The sequence below is a fragment of the Natator depressus genome, chromosome 21 (genome assembly GCF_965152275.1).
Source record: "Natator depressus isolate rNatDep1 chromosome 21, rNatDep2.hap1, whole genome shotgun sequence".
Classification (NCBI taxonomy): domain Eukaryota; kingdom Metazoa; phylum Chordata; order Testudines; family Cheloniidae; genus Natator; species Natator depressus.
Window position 1 is genome coordinate 14,518,488 of NC_134254.1, and position 24,431 is coordinate 14,542,918.

Here is a 24,431-nt window from a genome sequence, read left to right on the forward strand (position 1 = left end):
CACAAAGGTCAAACTGGATCTGGCTTTCCAGGGGGAGTTAGAGCAGGGGAGTTGGCCTGGCCCATTATAAAGAGAAGGGCCATTTGCAAAATCCATGTGCAGATTGGGGTTTGGATCCCCAAGACCCTGAAGGCCCAGGAATGTCCAATATTTAGGGTGCCATTTCTGGCAGCAAATATTACAGCAGGGATCAAAAGATTCCTCCAGCCTTCCTCAGCCAAAGCATTGGCATTGTCAGGTCCATGACACGCTGAAGTACAAACATTTGATCGCTGACCCATTGAGTTTGTTGTCCCTGTATTCCCAGCATTGCTAACCCCACGACTTCAAAGTCCAAGAGACCACCCCTCCCCCCGACATTAGCTTAAAAACCAGCAGCTTCCCCTTTTAACCGCATGGTCTGTTTTCTGATTTAAACTCTTCACGTAAAACATGCTGCCTTGGGTGTGTGCGCACAATGGTTGTGTGCAGACTGGGTGTGTGTGTGTGTGCGCACTCGTGCACACAATGGGCGTGTGCATACAATGTATATGCATGCAGTGTGCGCGCAATGGGAGTGTGTATGCAATGGGTGTGTGCACACAACGTGTGTGCATGCATGCAGTGTGTAGTGGGTGTGTGCATGCAGCGTGTGTGCAATGCAAGTGTGCATGTGTTTGTGCATGCAAATGAATGTGTTTGTGTGTATCTGAGTGTGTGCTCGCACCTCTGTGTGTGGGCACATGTGTACAGGTGTCAGGATGAAAATTCAGCTGGAAACTCACCAAAGGCCTCTAAATGAATAGGGGGCGCCCTTCCCTCGCTCACATCCTGTTCCCCTCCCCCAAGCGCAGGGCTGTCCTTAGGATTTATGGGGCCCACCGCTCAGGGCTGGCCTTACCATGAGGCAAACTGAGGCGGCTGCCTCAGGTGCCAGACTGTGGGGGGGGGGGGGAGGCGCCACTGGGACTCAGAGTGTAGACAATTGTGTCTGCTGCTGGTGCACACGTATTCTCTCTGCTCTAGACGCACAGAGATGGGGGAGTGCTGTGCTGGAGGAAGGAGGGCACAAGAGACATAACAGGCAGGCAGGAAAAAAGAGGAGAGGGAATAACAGAAAGCAGCAGGAGCTGCAGGGAGAGAGAGGAGGAGAAGCCTCGTATGTACCTCTCCAGCTCCCCCAGGAGCCTGGACCGATTAACCCCAGCTTCTCAGGGAGGGATAGCTCAGTGGTTTGAGCACTGGCCTGCTAAACCCAGGATTGTGAGTTCAATCCTTGAAGGGGCCATTTAAGAATCTGGGGTGGGAATTGATGCAGGGGGTTGGACTAGATGACCTCCTGAGGTTCCTTCCAACCCTGATATTATATGATTCTATATGATTCCTGTTTCCTGCTGCTTCCCTGAACCCACTTGAGGAGAACAGGCAGTCAACTGAAGTAGTAGGAGCCAGTTAGGCCCTTAAGACGCTGATATCTTCCCTCACTCAGGCCCTGCTACCAGCCTGCTTATTTGTCCCCTTCAATTGAGTGTTGAGAGCCACTATAGCTGGCACAGAACAGCAGTCATGAGTGAAAGAAGAAAACGCCCCCCTGGGGCAGCATTCGGGAAAAGAAAAAGCAAAGTAAGCTTTTCTATCTAAGCAGGAAGGAGCTCTCCTGAGATACACAGACACAAATGTTCACGGTGAGCCTTCCGGCCCCAGTGAGGATGTGAGTGCTGAAGAGATGCCTGATCTTCAAGTTAGTCAGAGTGCAGGTGACCTGGCAGCTATTGCAGCATCCATATCTGGATGTAACCATGCACATTCCTGAAGAAAAGTGTAGATCAGAGAAGAGTGTGGTGGAGGTGCAAGAAACAGCTGCTGCTGAGTTTAGTTCCTTAAGTCTAGATGATCCAGGACTGTGGACTCACTTAAGCAGTAGCCTGAGGGACTTCCTTGTACTGCCTGGGCCACAGCAAGTGAAAAACTTCATGTTCCCTAAAGACAATGAAAACAGAAGTTTCCATTCAACACATTACTGGCGTGAAATCCCCAATGCTGACAAAGTGGAGAGGCCATGGCTTATATACTCAAAAACCCAGAATGCTGCATACTGTTTTTGTTGCAAACTCTTCCAGTCTAATGTTCCAGCCACATTGGGTTCTACAGGAACAAAGGACTGGAAAAATCTGGCTAGAAATCTGGCATGCCATGAGAAAGCAGCAAATCACCAGAGAGCATTCCACAGGTGGAAAGAGCTTGAGATGAGACTAAGGTTAAAGGCCACCATAGATGATCAGCATCAAGAGAAGATTGCATCAGAGTCTCTTTACTGGCAAAATGTTCTGAAAAGGCTCATTGCCATTGTGAGAATGCTTGCTACCCAAAACCTAGCCCTGCGTGGCACTTCAGATCAGCTGTATGTGCCAAACAATGGAAACTTCCTTAAAATTGTGGAGCTGATGGCTAGTTTGATGCTGTACTCCAGGAGCATGTAAGAAGAGTCACCCCCCAAGAAATGTTTCAGAGTAGCAGCCGTGTTAATCTGTATCCGCAAAAAGAAAAGGAGTACTTGTGGCACCTTAGAGACTAACAAATTTATTTGAGCATAAGCTTTCGTGAGCTACAGCTCACTTCATTGGATGCATTCAGTGGAAAATACAGTGGAGAGATTTATATACATAGAGAACATGAAACAATGGGTGTTACCACACACACTGTAAGGAGAGTGATCAGGTAAGGTGAGCTATTACCAGCAGGAGAGCGGGGGGCTGAGGAGGGGAACCTTTTGTAGTCATAATCAAGGTGGGCCATTTCCAGCAGTTGACAAGAACATCTGAAGAACAGCATGGGGAGGGGAATAAACATGGGGAAATAGTTTTACTTTGTGTAATGACCCATCCACTCCCAGACTTTATTCAAGCCTACGTTAATTGTATCCAGTTTGCAAATTAATTCCAATTCAGCAGTCTCTCGTTGGAGTCTGTTTTTGAAGTTTTTTTATTGAAGAAGAATTGCCACTTTTAGGTCTGTAATCGAGTGACCAGAGAGATTGAAGTGTTCTCCGACTGGTTTTTGAATGTTATAATTCTTGACGTGTGATTTGTGTCCATTTATTCTTTTACGTAGAGACTGTCCAGTTTGGCCAATGTACATGGCAGAGGGGCATTGCTGGCACAAGATGGCATATATCACATTGGTAGATGTGCAGGTGAACGAGCCTCTGATGGTGTGGCTGATGTGTTTAGGCCCTATGATGGTGTCCCCTGAATAGATATGTGGACACAGTTGGCAACGGGCTTTGTTGCAAGGATAGGTTCCTGGGTTAGTGGTTCTGTTGTGTGGTGTTTGGTTGCTGGTGAGTATTTGCTTCAGGTTGGGGGGCTGTCTGTAAGCAAGGACTGGCCTGTCTCCCAAGATCTGTGAGAGTGATGGGTCGTCCTTCAGGATAGGTTGTGCGCTGGAGAGGTTTTAGTTGGAGGCTGAAGGTGATGGCTAGTGGCGTTCTATTATTTTCTTTGTTGGGCCTGTCTTGTAGTAGGTGACTTCTGGGTACTCTTCTGGCTCTGTCAATCTGTTTCTTCACTTCAGCAGGTGGGTATTGTAATTGTAAGAACGCTTGATAGAGATCTTGTAGGTGTTTGTCTCTGTCTGAGGGGTTGGAGCAAATGCGGTTGTATCGTAGAGCTTGGTTATAGACAATGGATTGTGTGATGTGGTCTGGACGAAAGCTGGAGGCATGTAGGTAGGCATAGCGGTCAGTAGGTTTCCAGTATAGGGTGGTGTTTATGTGACCATCGCTTATTAGCACCGTAGTGTCCAGGAAGCGGCTCTCTTGTGTGGACTGGTCCAGGCTGAGGTTGATGGTGGGATGGAAATTGTTGAAATCATGGTGGAATTCCTCAAGGGCTTCTTTTCCATGGGTCCAGATGATGAAGATGTCATCAATGTAGTGCAAATAGAGTAGGGGCATTAGGGGACGAGAGCTGAGGAAGCGTTGTTCTAAGTCAGCCATAAAGATGCTGGCATACTGTGGGGCCATGCGGCAGCCATAGCAGTGCCGCTGATTTGAAGGTATACCTTGTCCCCAAGAAATGAACACACACCACTACCTTGGAAAAACAAACAATTCAAAATGAGATCATACAGTTACTGGCAACAAAAGTCAAACAGAAAATTGTAGCAGATCTGAAGTCAGCAAGATATTACTCTGTTATTCTGGACTGCACACCTGACATCAGCCATACGGAATAAATGACTTTAGTGGTGCGTTTTGTAACAACAACAGACCCTAGTGACAATGTCCTTGCCGTGGTGACGGTCCGAGAGCATTTTCTGGAATTATCGACATTGATGATACTACAGGAGCTGGTCTGACAAATGTGCTTCTTAGAAAGCTGGAAGAGACGGGAATTGCGATGGCTGACAGGAGAGGTCAGGGCTACGGTAATGGTGCCAACATGAGAGGACAGAACAGAGGAGAGCAGACACGGATCCGAGAGTTAAACCCTCGAGCTTTTTTTGTCCCATGCAGTTCTATTCATTGAACTCGGTGGTCAGTGATGCAGCATCAGCTTCTAGTGAGGCTGCTCAATTTTTTAAATGTAATTCAAAGCATCGATGTATTTTTCTCTGCCTCAACTCATCGATGGCAAATTTTGAAGCAACATCTGGGAACATCCTCTCTGACACTGAAACCACTGAGTGCCCCACGATGGGAAAGTCAAGTGGAGGTGATAAAGCCTGTCAAACACTGAATTGGGAAGATAGATGATGCCACAGTTGCCATGATGGAGGACAATGCTATGACAGGAACTGTTCATGGGAGAACAGTGGAAGAGGGAAATGGAATCACCAGAAACATACATCACTTCACATTTCTGTGTGGCTTAGTGTTGTGGCATGACACACTGTTTGAAAGAAAAGTTGTAAGCAAGAGACTCCAAGGTGTTGACCTTGATATATCTGGAGCAATGGAACAACTGGACCAAGCAAAGTCAGACCTACAGTCTTGCCGGTCAGATGAGGGATTTCAAAACGTTCTGAAGAGTGCACAGAAGTTGCCAGAGGAGCTTCACACTGAAGCTATTTTCCCACCCATTCAAGAACACAAGAATCACCGAAGAAGACAACATTTTGATTATGAGGCATGGGATAATCCCATAAGAGACCCCAAACAACAATTCAAAGTTGAATTCTTTAACCAGGTGCTAGACTGTGCAATCCAGTCAGTTGAAGAACGTTTCATGCAGCTCAAGGAACACAGCAGTGTATTTGGGATGTTGTGTGATATTCCAAAACTCCCCACTATACCTGAAGAAGACCTACACCAGCAATGCAGGGCACTAGAGACCGTGCTGACACATGATGACATGCGCGATATTGATGCGAGTGATTTAGGTGATGAACTGAAAGCCCTTTCAAGATACATTTCAGCAGGATCAACTCCAAAGGCTGTTCTGGAATATATGTGCACAAATAAGATGATCATCCTCTTTCCAAATGCTTTTGTTGCTCTGCACATACTTCTAACACTTCCTGTAACAGTTGCCAGTGGAGAACGCAGCTTCTCCAAGCTGAAGCTAATAAAAACACATCTACGCTCCACAATGACCCAGGAGAGGCTAGTCGGCCTTGCAACCATCTCAATAGAGCATGAGCTGGCCCAGACTGTGGACCTTCAGCAGGAAGCTGTTCAAATCTTTGCAACCAAGGCGGCACGGAAAGCACCACTTTGATTATTCAAACAGATACAAATGCCCGTGTTTACCATGCAGACAAGGAAAGTTACATTTGCTGTTCACGTGTTTGAAAGTTAAGTGTTACTTAAAATTTTTGAACAAGGCATTTTTAAGTTGTTAGTTCTCCTTTTTTGGGGTAGGCAGCAGGGCAGTACCCCGAGAGGAGTAGAACAGGAAGAAGGCAGAATTGAGAGCTTTCAGAGTTTTGGCCCAAGCGAGGGGGCATGGGGGCATCATTTGAGCTCCCCGCCTGAGGTGCCAAAATGTTGTGGGCCGGCCCGGCCACCGCAGTATTATTAAACCGGTGCCCCTATGCCTGACTTGCTCTTAGCAACACAAACATAAGCTTACAGTGTTGGAAAACTTGCCACATGCACTTTATTAAAAGCAGTTTAAACAAGTTAATCACACCATAACGCTGATGGACTATACTTGCACGAAAGAAGCAGCACTATAGAAACATTTCTGATTTATTGACAGAATGATGCAAATAATATAATTTTTTTTAATGTCAACACTTTATTGGAAATTACTATGAAGAGGTATTGAAACAGCCCGGGAGGACGTGGGAGGGAAGGCAGAGGCAGCAAAGGATACCAAGCCGCCCGGCAGTTCCCCGCAGAGACCCCCGTACCCTCTCCCACATGCAGAACGTGCGGGCGCATTTGGCTCTGTGAATAGGGCCCCGCCCAAGGAGACTGCAGCGCACACTGGGTGTGTGGGAGCCGACCCGCTCCTACCTCCTGTCCCGGTGGTGCCCCAAATTTTCGGGTGCCCTACACAGCCGCGTATGCTGCATATGCCTAAGGGTGGCCCTATCCAAGTGCTCTCCAAAGCTTCCCTGGGGCACCACACAACACCCCCGCACAATTCAGATCTCAGCTCCTGCTGCCCCAGTCCCGATCCCCCCACCCCCAGGATGGCCCGACTGCTGCACACACCGCAGGCTCCTAATCCTGATCCTCCCTCCCTCCCAGCAGACCCCAGGAAGTATCATTATCCCCATTTTACAGAGGGGTAAACTGAGACATGGAGAGGGGCAGCCACTCTGATTTACACTGCTGCAGGCTGAGACCAGAATCTGGTCCCTTTGTGCCCGGCCGGCTGAGAAAACGATCAGGAGAGGGATGGCAGATGGAGGGAGAAAGAAGAAAGCAAAGCGGAGGAGTTGGAGAGACGCCTGCACAGCGGCTGTGGGCCAGGCCGTACTCTCCTGCGGAACAATGGTTCAGATAAGCGCCAGCGCTGACTGCCAGCCCCGCTGCTTTAAGTAAACAGCCTCTTCAGTTAATGACAGTCATTTGCATTCACACAAGTAAACACTGGCTGGGCCCCACAGGCCGTTTCGGTGGTGCATTGGCAGGCTGGGCTTAAACAGGATGGAGGCGGGGAGGGGGGGGCGGGCAGGGTGGGAATTCCTCTGCCAACCTAAGCCATGTGCCTTCCTTCTTTTTAGTGTGACCCTCAGTGACCATGACAGCGAAGGGCCAGATCCTTGACCCTAGTGGCTCCTCAGCCCTGCCTCAGTGGCACAAACCAGCTGGAAGGCTGCTTTAAAGGAGCCTCTATTGATTGCCCCCGGCAGAGGGGGTCTAGAGCCAGAGAAGGAGGTCACAGAGAGGCCAGGAGGAGTGGCGGGCAGAGTGCCAGATCCTCAAGCTACATGGTGTTCCATACGGCCTGTTGCAATGGGCATGAAACTTAGAGCAGCCCTGAGGCTGCTCTATGTCTCAGCCCTGGGCCAGTCCAGAATCAAGGGAACAGGGAGGTGGCTTACAGCCACCTTTCCTTCATGCCCTTCAGCCATGCTGATTGCAAAGTAGCAGCTAAAGATGCTGGTAGCTAAAGTGCCAGGATCTGCTACGGGAACTGCAGCATTTTCTAGCTTAACTGATGACAGTGTTTCTGAGGACAGGTTAACTCTTGGTAACTGCACCTTCAAACCGGGTTCCTGGCACTCTGCTTTCTAACGGACCTCTCATCGGCCCAGGGCCCCAGTGTGCAATAAAGATGCTCAGTGCAGGGTGCAAGCTCGTGCGCGTATACACGCACACGCACACACAAGGTAGGCAAAAACTGTAACCTGTTGTGAGCTTTGCGCCCCTGACTCATTCAGGAGTCTTTATTTCTGCAGTAAATAAGATTCAGCATGCAAAGGGCAAGTGGACGACCCCAAATCTGTGCAGAATGGAGGTAACGTTGAGTCTGAAATGAACAGCGTGGCGCACAGGAGACAGGTGCTCCCTAGCACGTGGGAGAGCGTGGTTGCTGGGGAAGTGAAACACGCACAAGCTGGGATGCCTTTGCCCCTCAGATAGTGCTCCAGGTACTACTGTATATATTCAGCCTCCGGCCTTAGACTCTAACCTCTGTGGGTAGGTCTACACTGCAAAAAAACCAAAACCAGTGACAGCAAGCCTCAGAGGCCGGGTCTACAGGCTCAGGCTGGTGAGTCTTGCAGGATGGGACTAAAAAAGCAGGGTAGACGTTCTGGCTCAGGCTGGCGTGCAGGCTCTGAGACCTGGCGAGGGGGGTGGATCTCAGAACCCAGCGCCAGCCTGAGGGGGAACGTCGACACTGTTCTTTTTAGCCCCCTAGCGCAAGCCCGAGTCTGTAGACCGGGGCTCTGAGACTTGCTGCCATGGTTTGGGGTCCTTTTTTTGCAATGTACAGGTACCCTGAGTCACAACAGCCTCGCCCCATTCAATTGTGGCCATGCAATAGCGGCCCTAGGGCAGAAAACATTTTCTCCCCCCCACGCCGAGCAGCTGAGGGAACACGAACAAGAGTGGCACAGCCATTTGGCGCCCCTAGAAGTTGTCCCCCACCTGCCTCTGGAACCAACCTGGTGGCAAGGGGGCTGAAGTTTTGGCTTTCACAATGATTCTGGTGTGAGGGCATCACTAAGCAATGCCCTGGCTGCCGCTTTGCTCATGCGAGTTGTGCAGCTGGTGGGCTCAGCATCTTTGTGGTCGCTCGGGTAAGCTCTTTGTTGCCTTCATGGACATTTGCAGACTAGGGGACTCCGTAATGAAGCCTGCCACCTACCACTGGCAGCAGTCAGCCAGCAGCTAGCCAGCCTAGAGTAAGGTGGGGTGAGCTGTGCCTGTCTGGCTTAGAGAGGTTTCTCTCTCTCTCTGGTTCTTGTGTGTTATTCTGAATTCTAAGAACTAAAGCAGTGTTACACTGCAACCTTCCAGCAAAAGGATTTATGCTTTTATCTAGTTTCTCTCTTGCAATCCATGGCCATAACACTGGCGTGACACGAGGTACGTGTTGAAACAAATCTCGCTGTCCTGCTTCCTTTGCATCCGTCATTGCAGAGTCGAAACTTCCAGCCCCGTGTTCGCTGCTGCCTGAAAAGTCTTGGGCCCAGAGCCTCAAAGGTGTCTAACTCCCATTGAAATCAAGGTCTCCAGTCCCTTAACATTGAACGGCGCCAAGCTCACCCTGACAGCGAGGCCACACGCAGCTGGTCATGGGCTCCCTCGGCCTGTCGTTCCTCACTTGCCATGTTCTGCAATAGCGTCTGCTTGCCTGGAAGTTCTGCTGTGGTGTTTTCTGTACAATAGGATCTTCTTTGCCAGGCTCTGTAGCCCCCACCCTTGCTGGGGCGAGCACGTGGCAAGGTCTTTGACCCTCTGCCTCTGAGCAATGACGCAAAAGAGCTATTTGCCTGCCCGTGGCATAGTTGGCTGTTAAGTTGCAGTTCCTCGCTGAAAAGTGTAAAACTGAGCACTTCTTATTTATTAGCCCTGCTCCCCCGCAGGGAGGGGATCCAGAGTCTTGCAAGTCAAAGACACTTTTACTGCTTTGGGTTGTGTCATCCGAGATAGACCCACGTGCAGGGCAATATCCACTGTGAGCGGTAGCCGAGAGAAAAAGGGGCACAGAGATGGTACAGAAACCGAATCACAGAGATGCGCAGTGAGGTAGTGAGAATTAAATCCCGGTCTCCTCGGGCCCAGACTGGCACCCTAACCGCTGGGACATCCTTCCTCCCCACGGAGCACCACTGCCCAGCAGCTGGTTAAACTCTTTCTGCCCCTGCTCCGATCGGCTCGGTGGACGGCCCCCAGCCTTCTCTAGGGGTATTTCCTAGTGGCAATGATTTAGTTGGGGATTAGTCCTGCTTTGAGCAGCGGGTGGGACTAGATGACCTCCTGAGGTCCCTTCCTACCCTGATATTCTATGAATTCCAAGAGCTCACAACCCAGATTTTTAGCGTGGGATTTAAACATGAGCATCCCCCCTTAATCATACTAAGCCTGGCTAGTTGCAGCTCAGGTTGGGTCCCCCCCGGCCCATTTTACACACGGGAAAACCGTGGCCCAGGAAGGGAAGGCCCTAAGGAAGGCAGCAGCAGAGCAGAGCTCAGACCTCAGCAGCACCCGGGTCCAGCAGCACCCATCAGTCCACTGCTGCTTTTGGGACGGCTGCTCCCTGCCTGACTATCCCATCTCTCCCAGCCTCTGGGGGCGGTGGGGTGCTCCCCACTTCGTGTGGGGCTGCACAAAGGAAGGTGTGGATTGGCGCCAACGCCACTATCGACGCTGAGAGCCAAATGGATCCCTGGTGTAAATAGAGGGAGTGCAGCCCCCTAGAGACTGCACCATCGTCTGCACTGCGGGGGGCGGTGCCATGGAGACGGGACAGCACTTGGGCTCTCAACTGAGGCTGCTGGACACAGACAGACCCTGTGGCTCTCAGGCTCCCAGACTTGTCCAGCGTCACCACCAGGGATCCCCCTAACTCTTGCGTGGGCCAGCGGACAGCACCGTGCCCCTTTCCCTTAAAGTGGGGTGACCAGATGTCCCGTTTTTAAAGACACAGTCCCGTTTTTTGGGGACTTTTTCTTATGTAGGGGCCGATTACCCCCACCCCCTGTCCCATTTTTTCATGGTTGCTATCTGGTAACCCTACCCTTAAGGGCACCGTGCGGCGTGAGCTGCATGCAAGCCAGCGAGTATTCCAGGCAGGCCAGGGTGTGCGTAACGTGGGGCCCGGGAAGGGGGAGGTAGGGCTGGTCTGTGGGGCTGATCCAAGCCTTCCTCTGATAATGTCTCCACCGTTTCATCTTGCTTGATCATTAAAAACAATAAAGGAAAGGGTGAGATCAAGGGCGGCACACCCACCACCCCAGGCAAGGGGGGGGCAGGGGAAATGTTATTTCAAGAGGGAGCATTGATTCGTGGCTCCTGGGGAAAGCTGTTCATTTCATAACAGGCATGTCCTCCCATGCTGCCCCCCCCGGCCACGGCCTCCTGCACTGAACTAACTCCCTGACACTCTCTGAATCCCACCTCGAGGCCTCCTAACCCTCTGTCTCCCATCCTATGCCCTGTGCTTCTCTGGATGCAGCTGCTCTCCCCAGGACACCCGCCGTCTGCGCCTCACTCCCCGCCGCTTCTAGAGGGGCTCCCCCCTGCCCGCTTGGCTTGTAACTGCACGCGTGCTGCAGACTGATGGGCCAGGGCTGCTCCTGGAGGAATCAGAAATTCCTTCTCTGCCCTATAAATGAGGGCCTGATTCTCACTGACACCCAGGAGCGCTGGAACCATTTGTATAGCGGGGTGCTGAGAGCCATTGAACCAAACTGTAAATGCGGTATATATTAGGAACCACTTCAAGCCAGGGGGTGCTGCAGCATCCCTAGTTCCATGGCTCCTTCAAGCAGGAAGGCCCCTTTACACTGCCAGACTGGTGTGAATGAGAATCAGGCCAATGAATCATTAGAAACAGGGCGGGAGGGGGGTCTGATGGCTGAGGATTCTCCACTGGGGCTGGATTCTCCTCCCATGTTGGTGTAAAGCAGGAGTAACTCTGCTAACATCCGTCTCCCTCTGCCAGGCACCTGATGCACCAGCAGGCGCTGTGCTACTCCCACAATGCAATGCAGCCACAACCCCCCTCTCGCCAGCCGGGAGTACAGTCAAGTGACACACAGCAGCCAGGGAGTCTCGGCAAACCTGGCCCTGTGGGAGGATTTTGCATCCACTTTGCACTAGGCTGAGTGACCCCACATGGTGCCAGCGGGGGGAGAATCAGTCCCATGGACTTCAGTGGAGTCGCTCCTGCTCTACCCCGGTGCAAGAGGATGCATAGCTCATTTCCCACTGGGTCGTTCACCTGTTAGAACCCAGCTCAGAGCGAAAGCTGCTCCCCACGGGTAGGGGGCAGGCTGTGGGGAAGGATAGAGGCCGTGACCTGTTCCCAGGGGCCTTGCAAAGCCACCACTCACAAAAATGGGTGAATGGAGGCTTAGCGCTTCTCTGACTTTGCTGAAGCATGATGGCCGAGAGCTCTGAGTAGGTGGAGGGGAGGGAAGCTGGCACAGACACATCTTTAATGTTCCTGGCCTACAGAGAAGTGAGATAGAAATCCTCTTGCTGGAAGATTGCAACATAACACTACTTTATTTCTCAGAATTCAGACTAACACACAAGAACACAAAACAGAGAGAGACAAAGCAGGCTGCTCCCTGAGGCAGTGAGGCACAACTAACCCCCTTTCCCAAGGCTGCTTGTCTGGAGAACTGACTGCTGCGAGGCCCAGGTTTCATGCTTCCCTATAGAGCCTCCTACCTTGCAAGCAGGACAAGGAAAAGACACTGAGCATCTAAAGTGACAGCCTACCATGTCAATAGTTTTCAATACATCAAACTTCAGCAGAATGAAATTCACCTCAAACAACTACACCCATTAAAGTATTTCTAAGGCAGCTCAGGCCCTGGGATGCCGGTTGCTCCTGGATTGCTGGTGCCTTTGGATAGCTCATGCCTGTCGATATCTATAAATTCAATCTCTGGGTATCACCTCCTTATATCAGAGGAGGCCAGAGGGAGACGTGTGCCTGGCACTTGGGGCAGAAGGCAGTGAGGTTTGAGGAGGTCCAATGTTCCTGTGGGGGACTGTTCCTCAGTCCGCGTCTGGCCCTCTTGAAAGCTCTGTCTCCGGCTGGGATGAGTTTTTCCCCTTGTGATAGAAAGTTCTGTTGAACCTGGGCAGCTGAACTCTTACGCACTGTTGCGATCCCAGTGCTTTGCACAATCCTTTAGATTCAATGGCCCAGATCCAGGGTGAGTCTTGACAAGGACTGAGCCCTTGAGCTTGACTCGCTGATCTGTGGGAAGCCCACGTAGACCGTGGAGGACAGAGGCATTGTGCTCATGGTCGCCCATGTTGCCAAGGAGATGTGCTGCGGAGTTCTGAACCATGATGGTTTCACACCTGGGACGTTGCACTGGTGTAGTCCAGCCGAGAGGCGGCAAAGCCATGTGTAACCGAGGCCAGGACATTGTCTGACAGGACGGGTGCGACAGCTACCCAGTCAAAGGGAAGCCTTTTCACACCAACTTCGCACACATGCAGGTGACTCCACAAGCACCGAATATGGCCCAATAGCCCAGTGAAATGATTCCTCCGTCCCTTTGGGTTGGGGGGGTGGGGGCGGGGGTGCCTCTCTTGCTGTCCTCATTCAGGGGAGCAGTGCTTTGGAGCATCACACCAAGGATCAGAGTAGCTGGCTCAGAATAGGCTTCGTGGCAGGGAGTGTGATGCAGAGGGATGCAGGGATCAAGTGGCAAGGGGAGCTGAGAGCTCTCACGGCCGGAACGAGGGTTGGGCATTGGGGCGCCAGAGTTCTAGTCACAGCTCTGCCACTGACTCACTGTGTGACCTCAGGCAAATCACTTCAGAGGAACATAGGAACTGCCACCCTGGATCAGACCCAACGCCCAGCTACTCCCATCTTGCGTCTCTGACAGTTATCAGCTTCAAAGGAAGGTTTAAGAACCCCACCATAAGCAGATGTGTGATAAATCGGCCCTTCCTATAAATCTCTTTCTTCAGTCCCCCGTGCCTCAGTTTCCCCATCCGTAAAATGGCAAAACTGATACCTTACTAGTGTCTAGCAGCCCCTGCCAAGATTGGGGCCCCATTGCAGTAGGTGCTGCACAGACCCAGAGAAGGGGTATGTCTACACTTCATACAACCTGGGCTCAGACTCAGGTTTAAGCCCAAACCCTGCTACCGTCCACACACAAAGCCTTCTGACACGTACCAGAAGCCTCTCAGGATGCAGGCCTGGGGACTTGCCCTGGGTACGGGTCTGAGCCCACATCCCACTGTGGCACAGATTCAAGACTGCTCATTTTGCATTGGGGACATAGCAGAAGCCCAGATCGCCAGGCTCACGTTCGGAGAGTCCGCCAATGATATCCCACAATCCCCTAGGCCTGTGTGTCCTGGCCCTTCCATTCCCATTTGGTTCCCAGGCATCAGAAGAAACCTCCTGGTTCAAATACAGCTGCTCGGCCTTTAACCTACTCTTTCCACGTGGCCTGCTCAACTGGAAACAGAGCTAACCCTATCGTGTGTTAGCTACACCCAGCACTTAAGAGGCAGCCCTAGCACCCGACGCCCTGCTAGCTGGTCAGAGGAACCCAGCCTGGTCAATCTGTGCTGTGAGGCGAGCAAGACACAGGCCTTCAGCAGGAACATAAGAAATGAGCCTGTCTACGCAGAGATATCAAAGACGCTGGGAACCACTGGACCGGTGATCAATGCTGGAAGAGGGACAAGCACCTGGGGGCCACTTACTGCAGGATACATGTCTACACTGGAAAACAGTGTGTTCTTAACATGACAGTGAAGACAGGACATCAATCATCATCATGTTCCTGTTACCCCTCTGGCATTTAGGGCCGTGACGACGCTCTTCCACTCCTGTCTGTTTCCAGCAAGTCTTTCCATGGTTCCTCAGCTGTGACTCCACAGCTCTTTGCCATGTTTTCGGGTGGCCTCGTTTTTGCTTGCCTTCAGGTGTCCATCTTATCGCTACTCTGGTGATGGAATCCATTTCCGTCTGAGGCACATGACTGATCCATCTCCAACACCTCCTGGCAATGATGGTCTCAGATCCTCTTGGCTGCACTGTGTGAACAGATCTTGGCTGGAGATTGTTCTAGGCCAAAAGATAAGGAGGATTTTTCTGAGGCAGGTTTTATGGAATGAAGACAGTTTGGACATGGCATACACTCTCATTCCCCAGCATTCTGCCCTATAAAGTAGTGTTGAAAGTATGCAGCTCTGATAAATCTTGAGTTTGGTTTCGGTGTTGTATTTGGATGATTTCCAGATTGTATTTAAGCTCCTGAAGGTGTTCCTGGATTTATTGATTTTGTTCCAGACGTCCTGGCTTGTTCCACCATCCTGGCTGAGGGTGCTGCCCAAGTATGTGAATGTTTCTACACTGGTGAGAACACGATCCTCTAGCCGTACTGGTGATGGTGAGGCAATACTGAAGGTCATGATCTCTGTCTTATTGCGGTTGATTTTCAGTCCAATGCACTGAGTCGAGTTGTTTTTTCTTGTGTATGGTGCTGGGTATGTGGTAGGAGAGTGACATCATCTGCGAAGTCCAGGTCTTCAAGGGATAAGAAGAGACAGGACAACTTGGCTTTTAACTCAGGTTAGCGGCTCAAGTTCAATCCTAGGCTGCCCTATAGGCTTGAACTTGAGTTGCTACCCCAAGTTGCTGAGATGGGGAACGGAGGCACAGGGAGGCTAATTGACTAACCCAAGGTCACAGGGGGATTCTCTGGCACTTTGACTAGGCAGAACAAGGATTTGAACCAGGGTCTCTCACATTCCAGGCGACTGCTCTAACCACTGGGTTGGAGCAAAATAACCAACTGAGCCAAAAGCTCCCCACATCCAGCAGGGTTTGAAACTAAGTGCCTGGAAAGATTCCTTCAGCCTGGACTCACCCCAGAGGGGGTGGGTCTCATGGAGCCAGCTAGCCGTCTCCCCTCCCCCCCAAGGAACCTCTGCCTCCCAGCCAGATCCAGAAGCTTCCCTCCATACACGCCTGCAGCCTCGGCGACCCAAGTGGGGTCTAAGGGGGTGTCTTGTCCCACAGGGAGATGGGCATTCCCTACAGCTGCATAGACAGCAATCAGCTGGCATCTTTCCTATGATGGAGGTGGCAGAGGTGGCGTGGGGATTTTAATCCTCTCTTTGCCTTCTCCCACATGGGCTCTCTGCAAGAGGGTGGAGGTGCTCATCAGATATCGTCCCGGGGGGAGGAGGGTGCGGGGATGACCTTGTCAGTGCTGGATTGGGGGGCTGGGGGGAGAGAAGAGCAAACTGCAGCCACCATGCCCAGGCAAATGGAGCCCAAGGTACGGAAAGTCTTGGTCTGAAGGATGCACCTTCAGGTTGTCAGCGCTCCCTTCTGGGCTGCAGGGGAGACTGCATGGCCCCAGGGCTTTAAGATGCGTGGGGCCTCCTGGGTTGGGTCAAGCCTGGATTCGCCTCCTCACACAGTCCCCCTTGGTCCCTGGCCTGGGTGCTGCAAAGCAGGGCCCCACGCGGCTGCATGCTGGGCCTGTGCTGAGAGCTAGCCCTGAGGTCTTGTTCCATAAGGAGGGGAGGGATCCTAGCAGAGGAAATGGCCAGTGTCGGCATGAAGAGTTGGAATTAGCCTTCGCTCCCTGTCTCAACGGCAGAGGAATACAGCGATGCAGATGGCAGCCTTGGAGTAAGCGTTTGGAGGATCCAGTCCCCATGTACATTTCCCTTCCTCGCCTCTCTGCCCGAGGCCCCAGCCTGGCATCTCCCGGGGATTGTCACAGGACACGGGTGTCACACAGTCTGCGCTGGTGTCTGGAGAGGCAGAGCTGGCTCCCCATTAGCCTGCAGGGGGCGCTGTGCAAACTCAGGGAGTAACACATCCTTCCTAGGATGTTCCTACATTCTGCATCCACAGCTGGCTGGGAGTCAGTCAAATATAAATGGCTGAAAAGAGGCTTTCAAAACCCAGGAGTTCCTGGAGTAGAAAGTTCCCCTTGTTGAAACTGGGTGGATGAGCTGCGGTTTTTCCTCAGTTCCTTTGATACGTTGCCTAATGCAGACTATGGATAAAGAAGCATCTGATTGCTAAGCCCAGAGATTTAGGGCAGGATTCATACTTTATATCTTCAGAACACCTAGTAAACAGGGCTGCACTCTCTAATCCTGGGAGCAGGTTTGTACCTGCTCGCTTCGTATAAACCATGCCGGCTGCGCTGATTTCACAGTGCGGTCGAGTTCAAAACATCGCCTCCGGGGTGAAATGTTTATTGCAGGAAAGATGTTCAGAAATGTTTGTCGAGAGAAGAGAGGGACGGGCAGCTGGATAGCAGAGCAGAGGCTGTGCCGGACCCTCTCAGAGCAGCAAAGAGTCAGGCATATTCCAGTCTGGGAAGACCCCATCTCTGCAGTGATGCATTCTACCCTGTGAATTTGGTAACCTCTGCCCATCTGTCTCTGCCCACTGGGCCATCCCTAGCCCCACACCCCTTCCCATTGGAAGGGCTTGGGTGATTGGCTGCGAGGAGACCCAGCAGGGGTTTTCTGGGTCTTGATGTTGCACTGGGGATGGGGGAAGAAGGCTGTCTTGTGCCAGAAAGATGCTGGCTAGGGATTGCTAGGCCTCCTTCTCAGGAAGACAAGGCCAGGTAAGAGGGAGCAGGGTGTGATGCGGGGCTGAGGAAAGATTACAGAACCTGTGAAGAAGAAGTTACAAAGTACAGACAAATCACACAAGCATCTGACACAGTGGGTACTCAGGCAAAACTCCCCTGTGTAAGGATCTCAGGACTGGGCCAGTCTCTGGTTCCCGGGCAGTATCGTGATCCAGGGGCACACATGTCGTGGAGCTGAGCTGCAGCGTGGCAATCTACTCTATACAAGGTCACGTAACAGATCAGGACTTGAGCCAGGTTCTCCCCCATCCCAGGCTACTGCTCGAAGCACCTAGTAACCCTTCCTCTCTGAACAGCGCAAGCTGGGTCAGAGCAAACAACCAGCTAAGCCAAAAGTTCCCCACAGCCAGGGTTTGAAACAGAGCCCAGAAAGGTTCCTTCCGCCTGGACTCGCCCCAGGGCGGGGAATCTCTCTATTCTTGTACAATCCTGCGGAACACACAGAAAACGGTGCAGACTGGAGCTGTGACCTGCAGCAGGACAGAGCCCCCAGCATGCCCCGGAGCTGCCACATGATCATTTGGCTTGGCACTTTAACCCGTGTGGATTCGGAAACTGGTAATTGGATGCCTTGTGGCTTGGCAGCTGCCTCTGAACGGAGCAAAGTCCCACGTCATGTGTGACCCCCTGGGACAATGGCCCTGCAAGAGTGCAACGGCAGTGCCTGGGGAAAAGGCAGTACTTACAGGATCTTCAGGCTGTAGAGGCCACAAAAGGCTTCTCCTGGGATCTGGGAGAGCTGGTTTCCAGAGAGGCGCCTGCAGAAAAGAGGAGCCAGTGTCACATCAACATCTCTAATGCCGGTGCTTTGTCAGAGGACACTTAATAACTTGTACTTCGTGCCTCTTGCTACAGCCTAGGAGAAGACTGTGGATACGACTGAATGCTGAACGTGAGACTCGCGCTCAGTACCCCGTTCATTAGTGTTCCCCTCTAGTAGCTAACCCACGTGAGGGGATAATGGCCTTCTACTACTGCCGCCGGCTAATGGTGAGGGAGGCTCATGCCTCTAGCAGGGAAGGACCCAAACTCAGTCCCCAGTGATAACCCATGGCTGGGGCCATTCCATGCCCCACTGGGAGAGGACTCTGCGCTACAGCCACCAAGGCAGGAGAGAGGCAATGAGGCTTGTCTCTGCCATTGTAAGAGGCCTTGACTCTTTTTCCTCCATAAAGATAGCCACTAACCGTGACTGCAAGGAGACACCCGGCTTTGCTGGCCTAAAAGCTGGTAGTGATGGCAGCGCAGTGTGGGAACGACCTCCCCTTGCTAGGGCACAGAGACCACGGTGGCACTGCTGCTGGGGTTATTCTCCCCTCTGTTCCTATGCCCTCTTTTGCCACCCTCTCTGCCCTGGCTGGCACCTGCCTGTTAGTATGCCCCCACCGCTTCGCCAGACTGCGCAGGTTTAATGCTTTCCCCGTAGGTCAGTCTCTCCAAATCCCTGCTCATTGGGGTCACGCCTCTTTGAACTCCTTCCAATTTATCACCATCACTGTCGAAGCGCTGAGCAGAGCCATGAGTTCATAGCCAGCTCCAAACTCCTCCAGAGCTCAGGGGGGTTTGGGTGCCCTGGATCACACCCATTGCTACAGGAGACTTTGAGTGAATAAGCAACAGGATAGAGACTAATGCAGAAAATATCATGATGCCACCACATAAATCCATAGTGTGCCCACACTGGAATACTGTCCACAGTTCTAGTCGCCCATCTTAAAAAAAGATATATTAGAATTAGAGAAGGGCAACAAAAATTATTAGGGGCACGGAACAGCTTCCGTCCGAGGAGAGATTAAAGAGACTGGGACGTTGCAGCTTGGAAGAGAGAAGGGGGGAGATGACAGAGGTCTATAAAATCACGACTGGTCTGGAGAAAAAGTGCTGTTTACCCCTTCACATCACACAAGAATCAGGGGTCACACAGTGAAATTATTAGGCAACAGTTTTAAAACAAGCATAAGGAAGTACTTCACACAATACACCGTCAACCTGTGGAACTCATTGCCAGGGGATGTTATGAAAGGCCAAAAGTATAACTGGGTTCAAAAAAAAGGGAGTTAGATCAGGTCATGGAGGATAGCTCCAGCAATGGCTATAAGCCAAGATGGTCAGGGATGCAACCCCATGTTCTAGGTGTCCCTAAACCTCTGACTGCCAGAAGCTGGGACTGGACGGCAGGGGATGGATCGCTCAATAATTGCCCTGTTCTCTTCATTTCCTCTGAAATATCTGGCACCAGCCACTGTTGGAAGACAGGATACTGGGCTAGATGGACCATTGGTTTGACCCAGGATGGCCACTCTTATGTTCTTAGAGGAAGACAGGGTTCAGAGACAGGTGACAAGAATGATCGGGGCAGGGAAAAACTCCCACATGAGGAGAGACTGTAATGATTGAGATAGTTACCTTAGCGGGGAGGCGAATGAAAAGGGGGCACAGTAAAGGAATACAAAGTGGCAAACGCTCTGCAGAAGGGAGAGCGGGAGCATCTGTCATCTCACAACATGGGAACAAGGGGACATGACATCAGAAGGTGGCAAAGTCAAAACCAATAAAAGAAACCCTTTTTCACACAATGTGGATTGGCCTGTGGAACTAACTGCCACAAGATGTCATTGAGGCCACAATCTCAGTAAAATTCAAAGAGGGTCCATCTGGGTATATTTCACTTAAATAAATGCCCTGCCATTGCTAGGGCCTGGGGCATTGCTGGCACCTCAGTCCCTCCTATTCTTTGCCTGTAGCACACAAAGTTGAGTCTTCTGAGGGCTGTAAAACGTTAGGCTAATTCTGGTGGTGGGGCTTGGTGTGGGGTGGCAGGGTGGGGCTGGTGGCCTGTGCTATACAGGAGGTCAGATCTGGTGATCCCTTCTGGCCTTGAACTCTATGACTCCGTTCACATGGATTTTGGCCTTTTGGTTTTTCGAGGGAAACTCTAGCATTTACGTAGAGCCCTCCCCGACTCCTCTGCTCCATTCTCTGAGCAGTTCTAATTGTTACAATCACTTTTACAGATGGTGACTCAGGCACAGAGAGGACACGTGACCTCCCCATGATCACATGGGAGCTCTGTCACAGAGCCAGGAACCGAAGCCAGATCTCCTGAGCCTAAACCCAATGCCTTGGCCACAAGGCCCTGTCGCCTCCTCAAGGTGGCATGTATCTGCCTCCTTGGTATTGCTTGCCGGTGCCTGATGCCAGCACACTGGAGCAGCATCACCAGCTCCATGTGTTCAACAATCCTGAGCTGGGTCTCCCAAAAATCATGAGATTAGTTTTTAAAATCTCCGGATTTTAAAGCTAATCACTGCAGTCACATTTTCAAGCTCTGTGCTGCAACCATGAGGTCTAGAAACTTACTTTTATTTTTAAGGAAACCGGTGATCCTCATTTATTCACATGACTCCAGGAGCTGGGGCTTTAACATGAAATCCCATGAGACTCATGAGACATGGCAGCACATCCATGGCAGTGGTGCCACCCAATGGCTGGGGGTGAAGGGCTTTCACAGGTGCTCCCAATGCCCTCGTCAGGTGTAAAACTCAGCCACCAGTACCTGAGATCGGGCATAGGTATGATAGGGGATGTAGGAATTAAAAACTGGCAAGAAATCCAGTTCCTTTTTTAAAGACGTGGGTGTGAACTGGGTGCTAACTGACAAATTCATTTCAGAAGCTGCCACGTATATTTCAGCGAGTGTTTTGAAAAAGGCCAAAGACTGTCGGCTGTAAGACGCTTCTGGGATCGGCACCAGGCATGCCCACTCACCGCTGGCCATGCGCGGTTGTGCCGGTGCCAGCCCCAACTCAACCTCCCGCCCCACCGCTGGAATCCAAAATTGCTCCCATAATTAGGCCTCCGACAGCATAAGTAGCACAGGGTCGTCTCTTTAATGTGCGGGCGCAGGCTGGAACTTGCCTCTTTGCAGTACGTCAGCTGCCTGGCAAGCTGGGCTGTTTGTCACCGGGGAGTGTGATTGGGTGAAACTGCTCCCTTTGACGGCCAATTTCCACATGGGGAGAGGATGCCTGGGAGATGAGATTATGGGGGGGGAGGGGGCAGGGGGAGAAGCTTCCAGAGCTGCCGTCCCTGGCTAGTTTAAAAAGCCACCACACAAAACCAGAGGCAATGCTGGTTCCTGCACCAGGAATCTTGGGGGTTCCCCTGCAGGTGAAGAGAGGATGCATGGGGGGGGGGCATTCGAACAGCAGCCAGTTCTCAGGTAGATAGGAATGTATCAGATACATGAGAGAGGGAGAGATAGAAGGCTGCTCTGAAATGGGCGGAGGGTGGTGGGGGGCGAGGATGTCCTGCAATGGACGAAAGGGGACATGGCCCCTCTGCACCCCTGGCTCTGCAGTTGGGGTTTTAAAAGGAGAGTCAAAATGGGTTAGACTGCTGCATGCCCTTATTCGACAGCATGCTTCTGGGCTTTTACGTGTGCAGCTGCAGGCGTGTGTTGATGGCTGTGAACGCATATGCAGAGGTGCTGTTCTGCATGCATGCACAGGTGTCGAGTGTGTCTGCATGTGTGTTTACAGGCATCCGTGCGCAGGCTGGTCAGCCTGTGGGTGCGCACACATCACAATGGGGTGCGCGCATACTTTTGTGGCTGTGCACGTGTCCATGGCTGTGGATACGGATGTGCTACCTTCTCCCAGACTGTGCCCCACCTTGCTGGGCCCCCCAGCAGGGCGACCCAGAGCAGAGCCCTGCAGTCCCTTCCCTCCCAGACTAAGCTTGTAAGGGGGCACTTGGATCTGAACGAAGGACCACGTGATCCGCAGTCAAACACTCTATCACTGAGCTACACTCCCGTGACAGGGCCAGGTTGTGACGTGCAAGCCCCTCTCAGCAGCAAGGACGCTTGAGTGGGGAGGGGGCAAGAGTCAGGGAGGTTCCTGGGGAAGAAGCCACCCACCCCAGCTGGCAGTGTCCTATTCACCCCATGGTGGGAAGAGAGTTACGGGGGGTAATAAATCGGGGGGGAGGGGAGGGAGCTGGCTGTCAGCACTGGTGTCCTGTTCCTTGTCATTAGCTTCTTTGGCCATTTAATGTGGCACACCCAAGACACAATGATCTCCCTGTGCCCATGGTGCTGCATTCCCATGCTTATTGTCAATCAGCAGCCTCCTCCCTGCTGAACTCCCCCTTCCCTTCCAAGCTCTCTTGAAGGTCACCCCCCCTGGTGGGCAGATTCCTTCCATTAAATGCATCCTTGGAAGCCAAAATACCATGAAGTTCAAGCAGACAGAGCCTTTCCCCTTTGCTTTCATTTAGAGGGGAGACGACTCCTCTCACAGTGATGCTGACAAATGGCAGCTAATTCGGGACCAGCGGCCCCCTCTCCCCCCAGTATTACAGTTCACCCCTTCCCCACAGGAGACTGGAACCATATTTCCAAGCAGCCCGTGAGACCCGAGCTAGGGAATTCACCCCCCTGGGAGCACGAATGGGAAGCTGCTCTCCTTGGAAGGGGTGTCCCCCCAAGAAGATAAGCTAGGGCTATCTCCACTCCAGCTCCAGACCTCAGACACCCCCACATCTGTTTGGGGTAGGCAGGGCTAGGCCTCCGGCCCTTCTCTGCTATCTCCTCTGGAGACACCAGAGCTCCCATCATTGCAGATCAGAGTCAGGAAGTGGTGAGGGGTCTGCTGCAGTGGTAACTGCTGAGAGGCGTGGGAAGGGCAGGCAGAGGGGTGGCAGCAGCATCCTGCGGGGCTGGCTCATTCCCTGAAGCCAAGTAATGTTTGCCACCCAGAGATTCTTCCCATAGGCGCTGACCTTCATAGGAAGCCCACCCATCCCCACCCCCCTATCGTCTCTCATTCAGCATCTGGATATCGACTCCTGCCAACCTCCATCACGTTTTCAAACAAGAACCTCTGTGCTTTCCCCCAGGCTGCCCCTCACGCTCGGGATAAAGAACCACAAAGCCACCTCATTCTCTTCCTGCAAAATCCTTTTCAGAACTCTCCTTGGCTGTGATGCCTATAAGCCACTTGATGACAAGCTGTCTCTCTCTAGTTCTCTGATCTGGCTGGTGGGTGTGTTTCTAATGCACCTATCCCTTCGTGTGAGTACCAAGGCTGGGCTGAACCTATGGCTGACCAGTATGCCCCCCCCAAACCGAAAAAGGTCAAATAGTTCGGTTCGAACCAAACTTGAAGTGTTTTTGGTATCTCTCACCAAAATGGAAAGCTCCAAACATTTCATTTCAAGTCAAACAACTTTTCGTTTGACCTTGGATAAATTCCTTTTTTTAGTTTCTCAGTTCATTTTTTCAAGCATTTTTCACCTTTTGGGGGTTTTTTTATTAGCTGAATTTGGAAACAAAAAGTCAAAATCTTTCCTTTCCGAAACAAAACACTGACATTTCCAAAAATATTTTGGCAGTGGTTTCCCCCCCTCCCAGTTAAAAATAACTCACCACATTTGACCTAAATTCACAAATAGTTTTGGTGTCCTGATGTGCCAGCTCTAGCTGAATATGCTCTCATACATAGATCAGAGCTTCTCAGGAGTGGGTAGAAGCCAAACAGGGCTACTAAGGTCCTGAGGTCCTGAGGCAAGGCCTGAGGCCAGATCTATACTAAAAAGCTACGTCAACCCAGCTATATTGCTCATAGGTCCGAAGAATACACACACACACACACACACACACACACACACCCCTCAGCGATTTAGTTAAGCCAACCTAACCTCCCGTGTAGCCAGTGCTAGGAGGACCGAAGAATTCTTCCGTGGACTTAATTACCGCCTCATGGGGAGGTAGATTCATTACAATGATGGGAGAAGCCCTCCTCGCGCCGAAGTGAGTGGCTACACTGAAGCACTGCAGCTATGCCGCTGTTGCAGTTTAAGTGTAGACAGCTTGAGTCTGTTCTCACTTCCACAGGTGTAAATCAGGAGTCAAGCCAATGGAGTTACACAGGTGTAAACATGTTGTAAATGAGAAGAGTCAAACCAGTTATTTCCCTGCCCTAACTGGTGTTTGCAATTCTTCCCAGTTTAGTATCACCTACAAATTTCATTCACGTGCCCTTTACTCCCTTCTGCCCTGCTCATTAGACAGTATGTTAAACAGGCCCTTTCTAACACTGCTGCTCCCTGTGGGCCCCACCAAACCTTCTTCCAGCTCTGTGCAGTGTTCGTTACTCTTGTTCATGGCCTCTGAGACAGTTCAAGCCACAGGAATGTTC

The 24,431-nt window shown here is 51.6% G+C and overlaps 1 protein-coding gene across 4 annotated transcripts in view; it reads right to left on the minus strand.

Moving 5' to 3' along the window:
• LGR6 (leucine rich repeat containing G protein-coupled receptor 6) overlaps nt 1-24,431 on the minus strand; it is a 203,159-nt gene that overhangs the window by 96,224 nt on the left and 82,504 nt on the right. For all 4 annotated transcript variants that reach the window (XM_074936146.1, XM_074936145.1, XM_074936144.1 and 1 more), the window contains exon 3: nt 17,916-17,987. In XM_074936146.1, the coding sequence (XP_074792247.1) occupies nt 17,916-17,987 (72 nt within the window). The remainder of the gene's footprint in view (nt 1-17,915; nt 17,988-24,431) is intronic.